Source organism: Oncorhynchus nerka, linkage group LG17 (genome assembly GCF_034236695.1).
Source record: "Oncorhynchus nerka isolate Pitt River linkage group LG17, Oner_Uvic_2.0, whole genome shotgun sequence".
NCBI lineage: Eukaryota > Metazoa > Chordata > Actinopteri > Salmoniformes > Salmonidae > Oncorhynchus > Oncorhynchus nerka.
The window spans coordinates 41,415,982-41,437,971 of record NC_088412.1 but is presented as its reverse complement, the minus strand read 5'-3'; the positions used below and the strand labels follow the sequence as shown (position 1 = coordinate 41,437,971).

At 42.4% G+C, this 21,990-nt stretch overlaps 1 protein-coding gene across 3 annotated transcripts in view; it reads left to right on the top strand.

Annotated features, from left to right (window-relative positions):
* The window catches only part of LOC115145259 (uncharacterized), a 35,518-nt gene that overhangs the window by 7,619 nt on the left and 5,909 nt on the right, over nt 1–21,990 (top strand). Inside the window, exons 10-13 of one of the 3 annotated variants that reach the window (XM_029686690.2) lie at nt 2,625–2,726; nt 7,728–7,811; nt 13,215–13,304; nt 13,387–13,431. In XM_029686690.2, the coding sequence (XP_029542550.2) occupies nt 2,625–2,726; nt 7,728–7,811; nt 13,215–13,304; nt 13,387–13,430 (320 nt within the window). In that variant the 3' untranslated portion in view covers nt 13,431. Of the gene's footprint in view, nt 1–2,624; nt 2,727–7,727; nt 7,812–13,214; nt 13,305–13,386; nt 13,432–20,861; nt 21,511–21,990 lie in introns of those variants that run through there. The other 2 variants (XM_029686691.2, XM_029686692.2) reach the window with 2 other exon arrangements.

Here is a 21,990-nt window from a genome sequence, read left to right as displayed (position 1 = left end):
CCTTAGCTTAATGATGAGCTTTGAGAGCACTATGGTGTAGAATGCTGAGCTGTAGTCAATGAATAGCTTTCTCACATAGGTGTTCCTTTTGTCCAGGTGGGAAAGGGCAGTGTTGCGTGCAATAGAGATTGCATCATCTGTGGATCTGTTGGGATGGTATGCCAATTGGAGTGGGATAATGGTGCTGATGTGAGCCATGACCAGCCGTTCAAAGCACTTCATAGCTACAGACAGTGCTGCAGTGCTGTAGTCATTTAGGCAGGTTATCTTAGTGTTCTTGGGCACAGGCACTATGGTGGTCTGCTTTAAAACATGTTGGTATTACAGACTCGGACAGGCAGAGGTTGAAAATGTCGGTGAAGACACTTGCCAGTTGGTCAGCGCATGCTCGCAGTACACGTCCTGGTCATTCGTCTGGCCCTGTGGTCTTGTGAATGTTGACCTGTTTAAAGGTCTTACTCACGTCGGCTGTGGAGAGCGTGATCAGTGTTCTGGAACAGCTGGTGCTCTCATGCATGTTTCAATGTTATTTTCCTTGAAGCTAGCATAGAAATAGTTTAGCTCGTCTGGTAGGCTCGTGTCACTAGGCAGCTTACCGGCTATGCCTCCCTTTTGCAGTCTGTAATAGTTTGCAAGCCCTGCCACCTCCGACGAGCATCAGAGCCGGTGTAGTATGAGTCGAATATAGTCCGGAATTGGCGCTTTGCCTGTTTGATGGTTCGTCAGAGGATTTCTTATAAGCTTCCGGGTTAGAGTCCCGCTCCTTGAAAGCGGCAGCTCTACCCTTTAGCTCAGTGCGGCTGTTACCTGTAATCCATGGCTTCTAGTAGGGGTATGTACGTACGGTCACTGGAAACGTCATCGATACACTTATTGATGAAGCCAATGACTGATGTGTACTCCTCAATGCCATCAGATGAATCCCGAAACATATTCCAGTCTGCTAGCAAAACAGTCCTGTAGCTTAGCATCTGCTTCATCTGACCACTTTTTTTTATTGATCTAGTCACTGGTGCTTCCTGCTTTTAATGTTTGCTTGTAAGCAGGAATCAGGAAGATAGAATTATGGTCAGATTTGCCAAATGGCGGGCGATGGAGAGCTTTGTATGCATCTCTGTGTGTGGAATAAAGGAGGTCTAGAGTTTTTATTTATTTATTTTCCCCTTCTGGTTGCACATTTAACATGCTTATTTGAATTTAGGTAAAACAGATTTAAGTTTCCCTGCATTAAAGTCCCTGGCTACTAGGAGCACCTTGTTTGCATGTGCGTTTTCTTGTTTGCTTATGGTGGAATACTGCCAGCCTCAGTCTGTGGTGGTATGTAAAAAATACATATGAAAACTCTAGATAGATAGTGTGGCCCACAGATTATCATGAGATACTCTACCTCAGGCAGGCAATATGTCGAGACTTCCTTAGATATCGTGCACCAGCTGTTATTTACAGAAATACATAGTCTGCCGCACCTTGTCTTACCAGACGCCGCTGTCCTATTCTGCCGGTACAGTGTATAACCAGCCAGCTGTATGTTGATAGTGTCGTCGTTCAGCCACGACTCCGTGAAGCATAAGATATTACAGTTTTGAATGTCCCGTTGGTAGTTTAATCTTCCGCGTAGGTCATCGATTTTATTCTCCAAAGACTGCACGTTTGCTAGCAGAATGGAAGGAAGTGGGGGATTATTCGATTGCCTACGAATTCTCAGAAGGCTGCTCGCCCTCTGGCCCCTTTTTCTCTGCATCCTCTTCACGCAAATCACTGGGACCTGGGCCCATTCCCAAGAAAGTAGTATATCATTCACGTCGGGCTCGTCAGACTTGTTAAAGGAAAAAGATTCTGACAGTCCGTGGTGAGTAATTGGAGTCCTGATTTCCGGAAGTTATTTTCGGTCATAAGAGACAGTAGCAGCAACATTATGTACAAAATAAGTTCTAAACAACGCAAATAAACATACAAACAAAACAATCGGTTAGGGACACAAAACGTCAGGCTCCTTCTCCGGCGCCATTTGAATAGGGCTTTAAAGACACTTGAATACATGGATATTACACAATGCACACACGAAGACATTTTAAGTTGAAATCACAAGTGCAATGCATGACAATATGTAGATTTAGGAGACTCAAGTTTTTTTGTTGATTTTAAGGGCTCTATTCAAACCTTATCACAGAAGTTCCGCTTTATAGCGTGATTGAAATGTGAAGGCTATGCCCCCGCTTTGGCAAAGACTGCATTCAAGGTAAAAGCTTCAAATTACCTTAACATGTGCACAGTCTGTAAAGCTTCAGCGATACAGCTTGAATAGTGCGCTAATTTGCATACGTATGTTGCCAGCAGCAGATTTATTTCCTTATTCATGTTTTTGTGAAGCACGTGCAGAACGTTAGACGGAGGTTTAGAAAACGTGTCTCGATGGGCCATTAAAATATTATTTGATCAAATGCTGTCTGGAGTATTCACATCGTGTTCATATGATATGTCAATGTGGAAGCAAAGGAGGACAAAGAGCAGGGTGAGTGCTGCAGTAGAAATCCGGCCTGTAGGTTTATCAGTATAGACATCACAATGGTTTTAGACTGGAGTGTATATACCTCAATCCTGTGTGTGTGTGTGTGTGTTCACAGAAAACAGTGGCGCGGTTGGCAATGTGAAAATCAATATGAACGTCGACGTGGAAAAGAGTGATGACAGTGATGATGGCAGCAACGACTATGTCAATACTAAAGGTATGGCGCACATTGAATAGAATCTAACTTTTTAGGGGTGTTCCTGATTAATCAGGAATCTACAACTGTCAAAAAAGCAGAATAACCTATGGAACTCTTTATGCCTTGGAAGGAGGGAGGGGAGTTGCTCTTTAAAATGTATGTCTTTATTACTGATAGAGGAATTCTAAATTCCTGTATGTTTTATTGCCAAAACCAAATTCGCACTCGTTTCTAATTCATTAATGAGGTGTAAGTTCATTAATTATGCATGAAGTAGATCGAGACCAGTCTTAAAAGCCAGGTAAGAGCGTTTAATTCCAGAGAGTACTAACTACATACACAGATTTCCACAGGTTATAAACTGAAAATGACATCATCAGTTTCCCACGATAGCCCCGTTGTTTTTTGTTTAGGTCCGGAGATGCTTTCTACTCCCCTCATAAACCAGACATTCCAATCTGTCTAAAATATATACTTTTCTCCCACTAATGGAACATAACCCAAACATTCTTATCTTGTCTGAAAAGCGATATCATCTCTTCCCCTTAAACTACCCAAGAGGCACAGACAATTAATTAGTTCTGCTTACATTTTCAGTAACAGCTTAACCAAGAACTCATCCAAATCAAATTTTGTTCACATACACATGGTTAGCAGATGTTAATGCGAGTGTAGTGAAATGCTTGTGCTTTTAGTTCCGACAGTGCAGTAATATCTAACAAGTAATATCTAACAATTCCACAACAGATATCTAATACACAATCTAAGTAAAGGAATGGAATAAGAATATATAAATAATGAATGAGCAATGACAGAGTGACATAAGCTAAGATGCAATAGATAGTATAGAATACAGTATTATACATATGAGATATGTAAACATTTTTAAAGTGACTAGTGTTCCATTTATTAAAGTGGCCAATGATTTCAAGTCTGTATGTAGGCAGCATCCTTTCTGTGCTAGTGATTGCTGTTTAACAGTCTGATGGCCTTGAGATAAACGCTGTTTTTCAGTTGAATGCAGTTGATTTGCGATGATGACACAAACATTATATTAAACAGGACAATCATAGGAGCCTTAAAATCCAATTATAATCCAAAAGTATTGTGAATTGCACTCATAAGCAACATGTAAATAGAGATATTTTTTTGCTGGGGCTCCAAAGTGGCGCAGCAGTCTAAAAAAGCACTGCATCTTAGTGCTAAAGGTGTCACTACAGAACCTGGTTCGATTCCAGGCTGTATCACAACCAGCCATGATTGGGAGTTCCATAAGGGCGGCGCACAATTGGCCCAGCATTGTCCTGGTTAGGCTGTCTTTGTAAATAAGAATTTGTTCTTATCTGACTTGCCTAGTTAAATAAAATAAGAAATGCCCCTTGTTCTGCCACCAACTCTAGATATGCATTATTATTTAGACTTTCTCCGAATTGAAGGCCATTAGGTCCGGTGACGATTTTAGCATGTAAATCTTAGTGGGGCAAACTCAACATTACATTTTTTAGATGCATGATAGAGCCAACAGCAGAGCTTTCTTTGAGTGAATCGAGTGAATTCTTGGTGCTACACCTGGCTATCAGCGGAGCGTTGTCTTGCAGCAAAACAGTTAATTCAGCCTCATTAACTGCCTTTAAAAAAAACATAGCTGATATGGCGACTTGCTTAAACAAATGTGGTGTCTACTAACAATTGAGATATACAAAACATGGCATTAGGGAACGATGAGCGGATAAGAGGCAATCCGTAATTTCGATTAAGACATTAATGAGCGAGCGACGATGGACGTAGTAATAAACTATTTGTTCAGCATTTTTTAAATGTACAGCGACAGAATTCAGAACATGGGCCGTTCTTCGTGTACTCCCTGTACAACAAGTCAGAACTGTAGGATAAATAAAGGGGCATATGAACAGACAGTGAAAGCTCTTACAATATTCAATGATTACATTTCTCTAAAACAGGTTATATGCACCACCAAGTTAGAACAGTAGGCAAAATTAAGAGGTGAAAATAGACCAAATGATTAGGGTGAGGCACATTAAACGCCGTTTGGGTCTTTGTGTCAAAAAAGATACACGTCATATATATGATGTGCTAAATAAGCTTTTGACATGTCAAATAACACCATTCTATTAGAGAATGTTGTGTGTGCTGAATTTGCACGTGCAAGCCAAGCGCCACCACTATTATCAGTAGCACTGTCAAAACTGTACAAAAAAGTTGGCAAACAAGCACACACTGACCATGAACGATGTGTTTACAATACAATAGACCAAATTATTAGGGTGAGGGTCATGGGCTACTACTAGCTACAGTATACATATCTCCCTTGCATAATTCATAATTTATGCAGCAGCGTAAAATACATTTTTGTACTCGCCTTGTGAAGGTTGTGCGGCGGTCCTTTGGGCAAATTTTGGCACACCCACCCACTCCATTGAATAGCAGGCTAAGTTACTGGTTCCTTTCCAGTTAGTCACTGATTCCTTCCAAATGACTCATGAATTTGCGATTTCCAACTTGTCGTGTAATCTTTATGGCCGATGAGCACCGATGAGTTTTATCTATAATTTCTCTACATATAAAAAGGATTTGCCAGTAGATTGTCGACTTGATACATGATGATGACTGCTAGCTAAGACTTTGAAAGTAAGATGTTGACATGATCAGTCCAATCTAAGCTACATACAATGTGATTTGATGTCATTTTATCTGTGGCCAATAACCTTGAGTCTTCTTAGATGGGCACTTCTAATGTAACTCTATGGCAGGATCCAAAGGGCTGAAATTTTGGGTGTCTACCCTTACTAAGGACTTAAATTTGGCGATGACGTACTGTCCCCATGAGTGACAGAACACTAAGCCAATCACAGCACAATGCTCCAATTTTCTGCTGGCTTGCCACCACCACAGAAAGCATGAGCTAGGCTGAAACACCTGCATTTGGGAGACTAGTCAGGATCGAGGCAAAGATGAACAGAGAAAAGTACAGAGATCTTTGATGAAAACCTGCTCCATAGGCACTCAGGACCTTAGACTGGGGTGAAGGTTTACCTTCCAACAGGATAATGACCCTAAGCACACAGCCAAGACAATGCAGGAGTGGCTTCAGGACAAGTCTCTGAATCTCTGAGTGGCCCAGCAAGAGCCCGGACTTGAACCCGAACATCTCTGGAGAGACCTGAAAATAGCAGTACAGCGACGCTCCCCATCCAACCTGACAGAGCTTGAGAGGATTACGCTGCCAAAGGAGCTTCAACAAAATACTGGGCAAAGGGTGTAAATGTGATTTTTGTTTTTAATAAATGTTTATTTAATCAAATGTTCTAAACCACTTTTTGCTCTGTCATTATGGGCTATTGTGTGTAGGTTGTGGGACTTTCATCCATTTTAGAATACGGCTGTAACGTAACAGAATGTGGAAAAGGTGAAGGGGTCTGAATACTTTCTTGAATGCACCGTACAGTCGTGGGGAAAAGTTTTGAAAATTACAAATATTCATTTTCACAAAGTCTGCTGCCTCAGTTTGTATGATGGCAATTTGCATATACTCCAGAAGAGTTATCAGATGAATTGCAATTAATTGCAAAGTCCCTATTTGCCATGCAAATTAACTGAATCCCCCAAAAACATTTCCACTGCATTTCAGCCCTGCCACAAAAGGACCAGGTGACATCATGTCAGTGATTCTCTTGTTAACACAGGTGTGAGTGTTGACGAAGATAATGTTGGAGATCATTCTGTCATGCTGATTGAGTTCAAATTACAGACTGGAAGCTTCAAAAGGAGGGTGGTGCTTGGAATCATTGTTCTTCCTCTGTCAAACATGGTTACCTGCAAGGAAGCACGTGCCGTCATCATTGCTTTGCACAAAAAGGGCAAGTCACAGGCAAGGATATTGCTGCCAGTAAGATTGCACCTAAATCAACCATTTATCGGATCATCAAGAACTTCAAGGAGAGTGGTTCAATTGTTGTGAAGAAGGCTTCAGGGCGCCCAAGAAAGTCCAGCATGTGCCAGGACCATCTCCTAAAGTTGATTCAGCTGCGGGAATGGGGCACCACCAGTACAGAGCTTGCTCAGGAATGGCAGCAGGCAGGTGTGAGTGCATCTGCACTCACAGTGAGGCGAAGACTTTTGGAGGATGGCCTGGTGTCAAGAAGGGCAGCAAAGAAGCCACTTCTCTCCAGGAAAAACATCAGGGACAGACTGATATTCAGCAAAAGGTACAGGGATTGGACTGCTGAGAACTGGGGTAAAGTCATTTTCTCTGAATCCCCTTTCCGATTGTTTGGGGCATCTGGGAAAAAAGCATGTCCGACGAAAAGGTGAGCGCTACCATCAGTCCTGTGTCATGACAACAGTAAAGAATCCTGAGACCATTCATGTGTGGGGTTGCTTCTCAGCCAAGGGAGTGGGCTGACTCACAATTTTGCCTAAGAACACAGCCATGAATAAAGAATGGTACCAACACATCCTCCGAGAGCAACTTCTCCCAACCATCCAAGAACAGCATGATGGAGCACCTTGCCATAAGGCAAAAGTGATAACTAAGTGGCTAGGGGAACAAAACATCGATATTTTGGGTCCATGGCCAGGAAACTCCCCAGACCTTAATCCCATTGAGAACTTGTGGTCAATCCTCAAGAGGCGGGTGGACAAACAAAAACCCACAAATTCTGAGAAACTCCAGGCATTGATTATGCAAGACTGGGCTGCCATCAGTCAGGATGTGGCCCAGAAGTTAATTGACAACATGCCAGGGCGGATTGCAGAGGTCTTGAAAAAGAAGGGTCAACACTGCAAATATTGACTCTTTGCATCAACTTCATGTAATTGTCAATAAAAGCCTTTGACACTTATGAAATGCTTGTAATTATACTTCAGTATTCCTTAGTAACATCTGACAAAAATATCTAAAGACAAAGCAGCAAACTTTGTGGAAATTAACATTTGTGTCATTCTCAACTTTTGGCCACGACTGTATACCTCAATCCTGTGTGTGTTTTGTGTTCACAGAAAGCAATGACGCGGAGGTCAATGTCGACGTGGGAAAGAGTGATGACAGTGATGAAGGCAGCAACGACTATGTCAATACTAAAGGTATGGCCCACGTTGGCACATTGAATAGAATAGAACTTTTTAGGGATGTTCCTGATGTAATCAGGAATCCCTGCTTTTTTGACAGTTGTAATAACCCATGTAACTCTTTATCCCTTGGAAGGAGTGAGGGAGTAGCTCTTTATAAATGGTTTACTTTATTACTATCCTGGATCGTCATCCCTGTGTTTTGAGGGGATATTAGTTTTAACAGATGCTGCACCTAGTTTGGGTATAAACATGGGAACAAGTTAATGGCTAAAACAAAGTCCTATGCATGTAGCCCACAGGTGAATGATCTGTTTTGTCACATATCAACTTTCCTAGTGCCAAACTTCACTTTTAAAAGATGACGTAGACTATATTGTGCCAATGAATTGAAAAATGGCCAAATAAGTCTGGTAATTAAATGTCTGCATAGGTTACAGTTCATGGTTCTTATTGATATGCATTACTATTTAGACTTTCTCTGAACTGAAGGCCATTAGGTCATTGTTAGGCTATCCCTAGACATTTGAGATATCTTCACGCCTAGCAGAGCCTCCAGACTTCTGTCATAAAGGGATCGATTTGAATGAGGGGAAAAAAAATATTACAGGGGCTGTTTGTTAACTAATCCTCTCTGAATCGTCAACAGGAAACACTGAAATTCTGGGGTAATAATTACATAACCGACGTTCTATAGTAATACTAGTCCCTTGCGAATAGGGCTTTTGTGACATCTTGTGGTTAAAATATTTTGAATTTTTTATTGATATTTAAATAACACTTAAATAAATGGATATTAGAATATAAACAATAAAGAGAAATGCATGACAATACAGCGCCTTTGGAATGTATTCAGACCCCATGACTTTTTCCCCATTTTGTTACAATACAGCCTTATTCTAAAATTGATTCAATTGTGTTTTTTCCTCAATCTAAACACAATACCACATAATGACAAAGCAAAAACAGGCTAGAAATGTTTGCAAATTAAAAAAATAAAAATAAAAAACTGATATTGCATTTTTTTAAGTATTCAGAGGCTTTACTCAGTACTTTGTTGAAGCACCTTTGGCAGCTATTATATAGCATTGAGTCTTCTTGGGTATGACGCTACAAGCTTGGCACACATGTATTTGGGGAATTGTTCTCTGCAGATCCTCTCAAGTTCTGTCAGGTTGGATGTTGCTGCACAGCTATTTTCAGTCTCCAGAGATGTTAGATCGGGTTGAAGTCCGGGCTATGGTTGGGCCAATCAAGGACATTCAAAGACTTGTGCCAAAGCCACTCCTGTGTTGACTGTGTGCTGAGGGTTGTTGTCCTTTTGGAAGGTGAATCTTCGCCCCAGTCTGAGGTCTTGAGTGCTCTGGAGCAGGTTTTCATCAAGGGTCTCTGTACTTTGTTCCATTAATTTTTCCCTAGATCCTGACCAGTCTCCTAGTCCCTGCCGCTGAAAAACATCCCCATAGCATGATGCTTCACCGTAGGGATGTTGCCAGGTTTCCTCCAGATGTGATGCTTGGCATTCAAGCCAAAGAGTTTAATCTTGGTTTCATCAGACCAGAGAATCTTGTTTATCATGGTCTGAGAGTCCTTTAGATGCCATTTGGCAAACTCCAAGCAGGCTGTCGTGCCATTTACTGAGTAGTGGCTTCCGCCTGGCCACTCTACCGTAAAGGCCTGATTGTTGGAGTGCTGCAGAGATGGTTGTCCTTCTGGAAGGTACTCTCATCTCCACAGAGGAACTCTGCAGCTCTGTCACAATGACCATCGGGTTCTTGGTTACCTCCCTGACCAAGGCCCTTCTTCCCCGATTGCTCAGTTTGGCCAGTTTTTGGCTCAGTTTTTGCTCTGACATGCACTGTCAACTGTGGGACCTTATATAAACAGGTGTGCCTTTCCAAATCATGTCCAATCAATTGAATTTACCACAGGTGGACTCCAGTCAAGTTGTAGAAACATCTCAAGGATGGAAACAGGATGCATCTGACCTCCAATTTTGAGTCTCATAGCAAAGGGTTTGAATACTTATGTAAATAAGGTATTTTGTTTTTTATATATAAAAAATTGCTAACATTTCTACAAACCTGTTTTTGTTTTGTCATTATGGGGTATTGTTTAGATTGATGAGGAATTTCTATTTGATTTCATCCATTTTAGAATAAGGCTGTAACTAGAGGTCAACCGATTATGATTTTTCAACGCCGATACCAATTATTGGAGGACCAAAAAAGCCGATACCGATTAATTGGCAGATTATTATTATTATTATTTATTTTTTATTTTTTTTCATTGTATGTAATAATGACAATTACAACAATACTGAATGAACGTGTATTTTAACTTAATACATCAATAAAATCAAATTAGCCTCAAATAAATAATGAAACATGTTCAATTTGGTTTAAATAATGCAAAAACAAAGTGTTGGAGAAGAAAGTAAAAGTGCAATATGTGCCATGTAAGAAAGCTAACGTTTAAGTTCCTTGCTCAGAACATGAGAACATATGAAAGCTGGTGGTTCCTTTTAACATGAGTCTTCAATATTCCCAGGTAAGAAGTTTTAGGTTGTAGTTATTATAGGAATTATAGGACTATTTCTCTCTATACCATTTGTATTTCATTAACCTTTGACTATTGGATGCTCTTATAGGCACTTTAATATTGCCAGTGTAACAGTATAGCTTCCGTCCCTCTCCTCGCTCCTCCCTGGGCTCGAACCAGGAACACATCGACAACAGCCACCCTCGAAGCATTGCTCCACAAAAGCCGCGGCACAAAAGCCGTCGGCCCAAGGAGAACTACCCCAAGTCTCAGAGCGAGTGACGTTTGAAATGCTATTAGCGTGCACCCCACTAACTAGCTAGCCATTTCACATCGGTTACACCAGCCTAATCTCGGGAGTTGATAGGCTTGAAGTCATAAACAGCGCAATGCTTGAAGCACAGCGACGAGCTACAGGCAAAACGCACAAAAGTGCTGTTTGAATCGAAGCTTACGAGCCTGCTCCTGCCTACCACCGCTCAGTCAGACTGCTCTATCAAATGTCAAATCATCGACTTAATTATAATATAATAAACACACAAATACGTCATTAATATGGTCGAATCTGGAAACTATCATTTCGAAAACAAAACGTTTATTCTTTCAGTGAAATACGGAACCGTTACGTATTTTATCTAACGGATGGCATCCATTAGTCTAAATATTCCTGTTACATTGCACAACCTTCAATGTTATGTCATAATCACGTACAATTCTGGCAAATTAGTTCGCAACAAGCCAGGCGGTCAAAACTGTTGCATATACCCTGACTCTGCGTGCAATGAACGCAAGAGAAGTGACACAATTTCACCTGGTTAATATTGCCTGCTAACCTTTCTTTTAGCTAAATATGCAGGTTTAAAAATATATACTTCTGTGTATTGATTTGGGCACGTTGGAGCAACGACCGTCCTTATTCACAATGCGCACCACATCGATTATATGCAACATTTACATTACATTTAAGTCATTTAGCAGACGCTCTTATCCAGAGCGACTTACAAATTGGTGCGTTCACCTTAAGACATCCAGTGGAACAGCCACTTTACAATAGTGCATCTAAATCTTTTAAGGGGGTGAGAAGGATTACTTTATCCTATCCTAGGTATTCCTGAAAGAGGTGGGGTTTCAGGTGTCTCCGGAAGGTGGTGATTGACTCCGCTGTCCTGGCGTCGTGAGGGAGTTTGTTCCACCATTGGGGGGCCAGAGCAGCGAACAGTTTTGACTGGGCTGCGCGGGAACTGTACTTCCTCAGTGGTAGGGAGGCGAGCAGGCCAGAGGTGGATGAACGCAGTGCCCTTGTTTGGGTGTAGGGCCTGATCAGAGCCTGGAGGTACTGAGGTGCCGTTCCCCTCACAGCTCCGTAGGCAAGCACCATGGTCTTGTAGCGGATGCGAGCTTCAACTGGAAGCCAGTGGAGAGAGCGGAGGAGCGGGGTGACGTGAGAGAACTTGGGAAGGTTGAACACCAGACGGGCTGCGGCGTTCTGGATGAGTTGTAGGGGTTTAATGGCACAGGCAGGGAGCCCAGCCAACAGCGAGTTGCAGTAATCCAGACGGGAGATGACAAGTGCCTGGATTAGGACCTGCGCTGCTTCCTGTGTGAGGCAGGGTCGTACTCTGCGGATGTTGTAGAGCATGAACCTACAAGAACGGGCCACCGCCTTGATGTTAGTTGAGAACGACAGGGTGTTGTCCAGGATCACGCCAAGGTTCTTAGCGCTCTGGGAGGAGGACACAATGGAGTTGTCAACCGTGATGGCGAGATCATGGAATGGGCAGTCCTTCCCGGGAGGAAGAGCAGCTCCGTCTTGCCGAGGTTCAGCTTGAGGTGGTGATCCGTCATCCACACTGATATGTCTGCCAGACATGCAGAGATGCGATTCGCCACCTGGTCATCAGAAGGGGGAAAGGAGAAGATTAATTGTGTGTCGTCTGCATAGCAATGATAGGAGAGACCATGTGAGGTTATGACAGAGCCAAGTGACTTGGTGTATAGCGAGAATAGGAGAGGGCCTAGAACAGAGCCCTGGGGGACGCCAGTGGTGAGAGCGCGTGGTGAGGAGACAGATTCTCGCCACGCCACCTGGTAGGAGCGACCTGTCAGGTAGGACGCAATCCAAGCGTGGGCCGCGCCGGAGATGCCCAACTCGGAGAGGGTGGAGTGGAGGATCTGATGGTTCACAGTATCGAAGGCAGCCGATAGGTCTAGAAGGATGAGAGCAGAGGAGAGAGAGTTAGCTTTAGCAGTGCGGAGGGCCTCCGTGATACAGAGAAGAGCAGTCTCAGTTGAATGACTAGTCTTGAAACCTGACTGATTTGGATCAAGAAGGTCATTCTGAGAGAGATAGCGGGAGAGCTGGCCAAGGACGGCACGTTCAAGAGTTTTGGAGAGAAAAGAAAGAAGGGATGCTGGTCTGTAGTTGTTGACATCGGAGGGATCGAGTGTAGGTTTTTTCAGAAGGGGTGCAACTCTCCCTCTCTTGAAGACAGAAGGGACGTAGCCAGCGGTCAGGGATGAGTTGATGAGCGAGGTGAGGTAAGGGAGAAGGTCTCCGGTGCAACGCAGGACAAGCTAGATAAACTAGTAACATCAACCATGTGTAGTTATAACTAGTGATTATGATTGATTGTTTTTATAAGATAAGTTTAATGCTAGCTAGCAATTTACCTTGGCTTCTTACTGCATTTGCGTAACAGGCAGGCGGTTAGAGCGTTGGACTAGTGAACCGTAAGGTTGCAACATTGAATCCCTGAGCTGACAAGGTAAAAATCTGTCGTTCTGCCCCTGAACAAGGCCGTTAACACACCGTTCCTAGGCCGTCATTGAAAATAAGAATGTGTTCTTAACCTCAAGCCTGTGTTTGTGTGTTCACAGAAAATAGTGGCGCAGAGGGCAATATGAATGTCGTTGTGGAAAAGAGCGATGACAGTGATGACGAAGGCAACGACTATGTCAATACTAAAGGTATGGCCCACATTGAATAGAATATAACTTATCAGGAATGTGATCTTTCCTGATTAATCAGGAATCCCTGCTTTTTCAACAGTTGTTATAACCCTTGGAACTCTTTATGCCTTGGGAGAGGACTAAGGTAATAGCTCATTATAAACTGATTACTTTATTACTAACCGGGAGCATGGTGTAACAGGCCGGCAGTCACAGCTGCACTCAACTTGTGTATTGGGGTGCATTCCAATACTCTAATAATGATACCAAAAGGTACTCAAGTGCTAAACAACCTGGTAATGTGTATGTGTAATGACGTTAATACCACATTCCTCCCCTCTTAAGATTTCAATATTACATCTTTACAAATAAAACACTTTTTTAACGATATCGAACATAAGACATTGCCTAAGCGCTTATTGCTAAGGGAATATAAAGGCCAGCATCCCGGAGTCACCTGTTGATGTTGAAACTGGTGTTTTGCAGGTACAATTTATTGAAGCTGCAAGTTGGGCACTTGTGAGGCATCTGTTTCTCAAACTAAACACTAATGTACTTGTCCTCTTGCTCAGTTGTACACCAGGGCCTCCCACTCCTCTTTCTATTCTGGTTAGAGCCAGTTTGCGCTGTTCTGTGAAGGGAGTAGTACACAGCGTTGTACGAGATCTTCAGTTTCTTGCCAATTTCTTGCATGGAATAGCATTCATTTCTCAGAACAAGACTAGACTGACAAGTTTAGGAAGAAAGTTATTTGTTTCCCTTTTGAGCCTCTAATCGAACCCACAAATGCTGATGCTCCAGATACTCAACTAGTCTAAAGAAGGCCAGTTTTATTGATTCTTCAAACAGGACAACAGTTTTCAGCTGTGCTAACATAATAGCAAAAGGGTTTTCTAATGATCAATTAGCCTTTTAAAATGATTAACTTTGATTAGCTAACACAACGTGCTATTGGAACACAGTAGTGATGGTTGCTGATAATGGGCCTCAGTACGCCTATGTAGATATTCCATAACAAAAACTGCCATTTCCAGCTACAATAGTCATTTACAACTTTAGCAATGTCTACACTGCATTTCTGATTAATTTGTTATTGTAATGGACAAAAAAATGTGCTTTTCTTTCAAAAACAAGGACATTTATAAGTGAGCACAACTTTTGAACGGTAGTGTATGTACTCTACTTATCTAAACAAGTCTGTCAGTGTAAACAATAAACATGACATTTCACAAAAAAATGTCACATGCTTGGGTAACTAAGTATTTAACTCTTGAGGTTTTTCACTGTGAGTCTTTTATTTGTCTTTTAAAAACAATTCAATAGGGCGGAGCTAGCATGTTGGAGTGAACGGTTGTGCGTGAGAGGCTCCTGCAACTTTTTTGCGAAATAATCTAATTTAACCTACTTTATGGCACTTTTTACAACAAACGTTTCTTTCTAATACAAGATTGTAACTTTTTATATGAAAATGCCGAATAATAAGCGACCAAAGGACAATAAATCCACAGCGGAGGCCTACTCCCCACTAAACAACGAGACAGACATGGCGGGAGGCACCTGCAACAACGTGACACTTACAGAACTTACCTGGGCTTTGGGGGAGCTACGTGTTGCTATAGCTGAGGATCTTAAGGCCACTATTGCTGAACGGGACACCAAAATCGAGAGCATCATTCGAACGGTCGCTTCGCATGGCAAGAGTATTGTGGACCTTGAGAAAGCTTCTGAATTCAACGCTGGTAGGATCGACGAGTTAGAGAAGCTATGCACGTCATTGCAGGATAGTGTGCAGAGGCTTTCTGTGAAAGTGGTAGACCTGGAGGGCCGATCCAGACGTAATAACCTTCGCGTTGTTGGTCTGGCAGAGGGGGTAGAGGCGGGCTCTCGCCCCACCGACTTCTTCGCCAAGCTATTGAAGGATGCAATGGGATCGGATGTTTTGGATTCGGATCCCCACCTGGATCGTGCTCCCTTGTCCCAGTGCCTGGACCGGGCCAACGTCCTCGCCCAGTAATCATCTGTTGTCAGTTTCAAGACCAAGGATCTTATCCTGCGTGAAGCTCGAATGAGTGGCAACCTGTCACATAAAGGGCATCCATTCCGTGTATATGAGGATTATGCGCCCGATGTGGCAAAGCATCGCGCCGACTACAGAGATGTCATGACCAAACTCTACAAACTCTATCTTCGCCCAGCCTTACTCTTCCCTGCAAGACTAAGAATTACCCCGCCTTCCGGTGAGAAGATTTGGCACTCCTCGGTTTTGGACGCAGAGAAGTTTATCTGGGGATATACACCAATCCCCCGTACAGGTTAGAGTGCCTTGTCATTGCGTGTTAGGGTCTGCTCATGGACTCGAATCCATACTATACCATATTGGGTGAAACCGTATTAAACGGGCTCAACAAGGGCTACCGAACATGTAAGACGCTGAGCCGACCAATGGAGGGCGGTCAGAGCTCTCATTTAACATTAAATTCACTTTCATCCCGGCTGTGCTCAGAGCGATGCATATTTTTACTTCCAGGTTTGATCACTGACACTTTCGGATGGATATACTTATATTCCCCCACTTTTGTTTTGTTTCGTTATTTATTTTACAATCCTTACATTATTCTTACTACCATACCATTTATTTATTGCTTGCATGGGACTGGGGGTGATGGTTGGGAAGGGGCAGACGCAGACACCTGGTTAGCAAGTTGATGTTTTGTGCCATTCTGCCTTTGTCTAGCCGTGGGCCGCTCTCCCGACTAGAGCCCCACCAGCCCTCTTTAGTGCTTATGGCTGTGTAGGTGTGCGTACATATAATTACTATTTGTACTTTATTACTATTTTCTCTTAGCATTTTAGTATCATGTATGTGTATATTTTAAATCAGTGTAGATTGTTATACAAACATTCATACCACAGTATGTGTATATGTGCATATGGATGTATATACATATTCTTTAAATATATATTTTTATATACGATTTTTTTGTGTGGGTATGTATGTGTGTGTGTGTGTATATATATATTTTTTTTTAAATGGGGGGAATGTTTAATTGATCAAATCCTTGTTCCGATCTCCTGACCCACAGTATGTAAAAGTACGGCTGACTATGTTGGTTGCGGATGGTTTAATTTTTGACCGGCAGTGCTTAGCAATATAATCTTGAGGCTATATCTTGCTTATCTCTGGGATTGACCCAGGATGACGCTTAAATGCGCAATATGTTTAAGTTGCAACTTATTCTGTTTAGGTTTATTAGATGCCAACTGAACACTTTATTCGCGGGAGCCTCCTCAGTTCATATGTTAGTAGAAGTTCTTGGATAGTGAGAGGTGAACATATAGTTGGAATTTTGTTTTACCTCTTGTTCGAGGTCGTGCCGTGCTTTTTTGGCATCGGCCAGACAATGTGTTTATTATTATTTATAATATTTTTTTTCTCCTGTTTGTGCATGCCTGTTAAATATGGGTTGATGGGGGGGGGTAAGTGTTGGTGAAATTAGGGGAACAGGGTGGGAAGTAAAGGTGCTTGCAGGGGGGGAGGGGTGGGTTGGATACTGCTCGGGTGTAGGTGCTACATATGCTGATCTTGATGGTTTGGTGCACTTTCTTAACTTTTTATCAAGTTACATGGTATGCAGGCCACCATAGGAACTACAAACGAGAGGAGGGCGGGGCTTACATTCACTTCCTGGAATGTCAAGGGTTTAAACGAACAAATTAAGAGGGGCAAGGTCCTAGCCCACCTGAAAGCACTCTCGTCTGATATTATATTTTTGCAAGAAACCCATCTGAAGAATAACTCTCATAGCAGACTTAAGTGTAGGTGGGTGGGGCAAGTGTATCACTCTAACTTCTCTGCCAAAACGAGAGGCACAGCGATTCTGGTACGGAAAGGAATTCCCTTTCTACATAAAACCACCCTTGCGGATAAAGAGGGTCGGTATGTGATCGTAATAGGAGAACTCCACTCTACCTCAGTAACTCTACTAAATATCTATGGGCCAAACATTGATAACCCCTCTTTTTTCAAAAGAGTCCTTGCCCTGATTCCAGATATCTCCCATACTAACCTGGTCATTGGAGGGGACCTTAACTGTGTGCTAGACCAGTATTTGGATAGATCCTCTACCCGGCGAACCCCTACCTCCTATTCAAGCGAATTCTTGAATACCTACATAAAAAAATCGAACTTATTTGATATATGGAGGATCGCTAACCCTACGGGTAGGGAATACTCCTTTTACTCTCATGTTCACAATGTTTACACTCGAATTGACTACTTTTTGTTGGATGCTAGACTACTCCCCTACACCTGTAATGTGAGGTATCATGATATTATAATCTCGGACCACAGTCCACTCACCTTCTCCCTGAGATTGGGTGACATTGTACCAAACGAGAGGGTCTGGAGGTTGAATCCTCAGCTCCTCACAGAACCAACATTCTGTGAATATCTTAAAGACCAAATTACATTTTTCTTTGATACCAACGACAACACAGAGACCTCCCCAGCATTATTGTGGGAAACACTGAAGGCTTATCTGAGAGGCTGTATCATCTCCTTTCAGGCTGCCAGGAGTAGGCGAAACAGAGGAAAACTGGAAGAACTGGAGGGACAAATTCACTTACTGGATAGGGAGAATGCTAGCCACCCATCTATGGAGAAACATAAAAAAATGACCTCTTTAAAATTTGAATATAATCAGATTCTCTCAGCTAAAATTGCTAAATCTTTTCTCTATGCCAAGCAAAAATATTTTGAGTTTGGTGACAAACCACACAAATTACTCGCCAGACAACTTCGAAAAAAATTTGAGTGACCGAATGATTCACAAAGTTAAATCTGCATCTGGGAATTACTCTCTTCCCCCAAAGACATCAATGACAGATTCCGGCAGTTTTATGAGACTCTATATACATCTAAAGCGGATCCTAACCCCTTAATTATGCAAACATTTTTGGAGGACTGTAATCTTCCTGCCCTGAACCAGGAAGATTCTAACTTCCTGAATAAGGAAATACCTCTTGATGAAATTCGAGAAACAATTAAATCTCTAAAGAGTGGCAAGACCCCGGGCCCAGATGGATACCCTGGTGAATTCTATAAAACATTCAGCAACATGCTCTCTCCCTACCTGCACAAAATGTTGGTTCAGGCCAATGAGGATGGAGCTCTCCCTTCTACTTTGGACGAAGCGTTCATTACAGTTATACATAAGAAGGGTAAAGATCCAGAAGAGGTAGGGTCATACAGACCAATATCTCTCCTTAATACAGACCAAAAGATTTTAGCAAAAACTCTGGCTAACAGGCTTAGCACTTTAATTGGCAAATTGGTCCATTCGGATCAGACCGGCTTTATCCCTAACAGAAACTCATTCTTCAATCTCAGGCACCTCTTCAATATTATGTATTCTCAGAGATTACCCAACGTGGACCTTACCGTCATATCTCTTGACGCCGAAAAGGCCTTTGACCAAGTTGAGTGGCCCTATCTATTCAAGGTCCTACAGAAATTTATATTGGAGATGAGTTCATAAATTGGATCCAGCTTTTATATAGGAACCCCTGTGCCAGAATACTCACTAACCAATCATTGTCGCCCCGATTTAACCTTAACAGGGGGACAAGGCAGGGTTGTGCGCTGTCGCCTATGCTCTTCGCCCTAATTATCGAACCCCTCGCTCAGACGATTAGATCTCATGCAGCAATACATGGCTATAATACTAAAGATACTCTAAATAAGATTTCCCTATACGCAGATGACATCCTCCTCTATGTAACAGAACCCCAGGCTAGTATCCCAGCTATTCTTGATGTGATCAATTTGTTTGGTACCTTCTCGGGATACAGAATAAATTGGAACAAGAGTGAATTAATGCCCATACGGTCGCAAAACACCTGGCTAGAACATCTCCCATTTAAGTTATCTTCAGAAAAATTGACCTACCTAGGAATTGTAGTTACCAAACAATACTCCTTACTATTTAAAGAGAATTTCCCCTCCCTGATACAGAAACTCAAAGCAAACATACTATTTTGGAGAACTCTCCCAATTATTCTGCTCGGCAGAATTAATGCCATTAAAATGGTCTTCCTCCCACAACTGCTCTACCTATATCAGAACATCCCAGTATTCATACCTAAATCCTTTCATAAACAACTGGACTCAATTATCAATCCTTTCATCTGGGATTATAAAACACACAGGATAGGTAAAAAAACACCTCTGTAAATCCAAGCTGGAAGGAGGATTGTCTCTCCCAAATTTTATATTTTATTACTGGGCCGCTAACCTCCGCGTTGTTACGTTTCTGCTGGATGAAGCACTTCCGGCATCCAGCTGGCTTAGTATGGAGCGTGAGGAGTGTCACCCCTTCTCTATTGGCGCTGTGATTTTGTCACCTGTCAATCTGGAGATGTCACTTTATTGTAACAATCCTATTATACATAGCACAGTCTGAATCTGGAAGCAAATTAAAGTCCACTTTGAGCTTAGACCAATGTCATTCATGCTCCCTTAGAAAGAATTAGATATATTCTGAACAATAAATTATCAACATTTGATCAAATCTGGCAGCCTTTCCTCTCCTACTTGGACAAGTCGGCGCTGTGAATTTGTACTTATTAACGCACTCTCAATTGTAATATTTTAATCTACCTTTGGGCAGCAGCATGTGCTGGCCCTGCCACCCGAGCAGTTGGGGGGGGGGGGGGGGGAATAAGTGGGGGATAGGGGGGACATCTTCCCTCTTTCTTTCTATGTGTCCTTGTTTTGTATTATTTGTTTTGCACCCAGGGCTCTGGGTCTTGTTGTTCCTGAATGCTCTTTTATGTTTAGATAAGAATTGTATACCTGTCTTGTATACCTATACACCATTCTTGTGTGTGTTTAATAAAAAATATTTGAAAAAAAACAAAAAACAATTCAATACTTTTTTTTCTTATTCAGAGTTCAAAGTCCTTAAAGCAGCTTAGAAGCTTTGCGTGCCTCTGTGCACAACGTACACTAGGGGTAGTATTCATTCTCAACGGTGGAAAAGCCACCAGCTGTTTCTTAGCCGGGCTATGAATCCAGGAATCCCTTGTCCCATGACTGAAATTTCAGATAAGGGCAAGGTCCCACTCTCCAAAATGTCAGCCCTTGGTATGTTTGTCATGGTTATTTTTCTGTCTTGTTTGCGTTCAACTTTCCTTTTCAGGTCTGATTAGACTAGGTCCAGTGTGAAGCGTTGTGGATTGAGATGTTATTCTGTAGCTGACAGAACACGTGACACTTTTGTTGCTATGCTCCCTTCTGCACTTTAAAAAATATTTTTTTTGTGTCTACTGTGGGTTCCACCAGTACATTTGAAGACTGATGATATGGAGCGAATGTCACAGGCACAATATTGTTGCTCACCACCATCTCCGGTATCCCTTGGTTAGTAAAGCTCTGTCGTAGGCCAAATATAGTAGTCGTGAATGAAGCAGAACTAACCGGATACACATCCATCCATTTTTAATGTGCATCAATGATTATCAGGAATATTTTCCCCATGAATGGCCCTGTGTAATCTATGTGCAATCTTCTCCAAGGTTTCTCTGGAAACTCCCAAGGGTGAAGTGGAGCTGGTGCCTTTGTGTTCCTGACATATTACATGTCTTGACTAGATTGGCTATCACCTGATCTAGTTTTGACCACCACAAGTAACTCCTAGCCAACGCTTTCATACGTGTGACTCTGCTGCTGTAGGATAGCCTGGCTTTGGAAAAATAACTTGTGCTCTCCACAAAATACAACCATCCTGTACACTCAACTCTGTTTTCCTGACACTGTTTGCTGTGAATTCAGTCCCTTCTATTTGTTGTGGCCATTCCCTTACTACATAATCTTTAACTCTAGACAGTACTGTATCTTTACTTGACCAGGACATCTCACTTGCACTGCAGTCACGAGTGCTGTGTCTACGAAAATCAGCACTGTCCTCTTGAGCTGTTATGGTGGGCGTGTAAGACTGCTCAAGGCATCTGCATTCCCATGGTACTTTCCTAATAAAGCTCAAAAGCAATCACTTTTGCATGTAAAAACACAGAATCCTACTCATTATTCCAAATGCTCCTATGTCATGGGACTTGAATGAGGCAACCCGGTTCCAAAACTAATGCAATCAACTGGTGCAAAACACACCTACACAAGCGCGCGGGAGAGATTAATCGAACAACCCTCACTGTAGCTAACCCTTTTCCTAACCTTAGTCTCCTAACCTGCCACTTAAACAAAACATCTGAGTCCAGAAACCAACTGACCAATTGCAGTTTCCTGATATCAGGGAACACCCACATCAAGAGCCACCCTGAGTTGCGGTCTGCAATTACACCATAATCTTTCAAATGCCGCCTATCCTGTGAAGTAGTAATATCCCTCTTCCACCCCCGTGTGGCGTCACATAGGCCTATAGGTTAAGTCATAGTGCACTACTTTTGACAAGAGCCCTATGGACCCTAGTCAAAAGTAGTTAGGGTGCCATTTGGGATACAACAGTATTCTCTGCTCATATTTGATAGAAACTGACCTATCCTCCCCATAGCCATTACTGTATGTTGTCCTGATCACATTACTAATTTTCTCAGAGTTCAGTGTGTCAAATCAGAGGGCCTGTTGTCCGGTCCTCTGGCAGTCTCTATGGGGGTGCCACAGGGTTCAATTCTCAGGCTGACTCTTTTC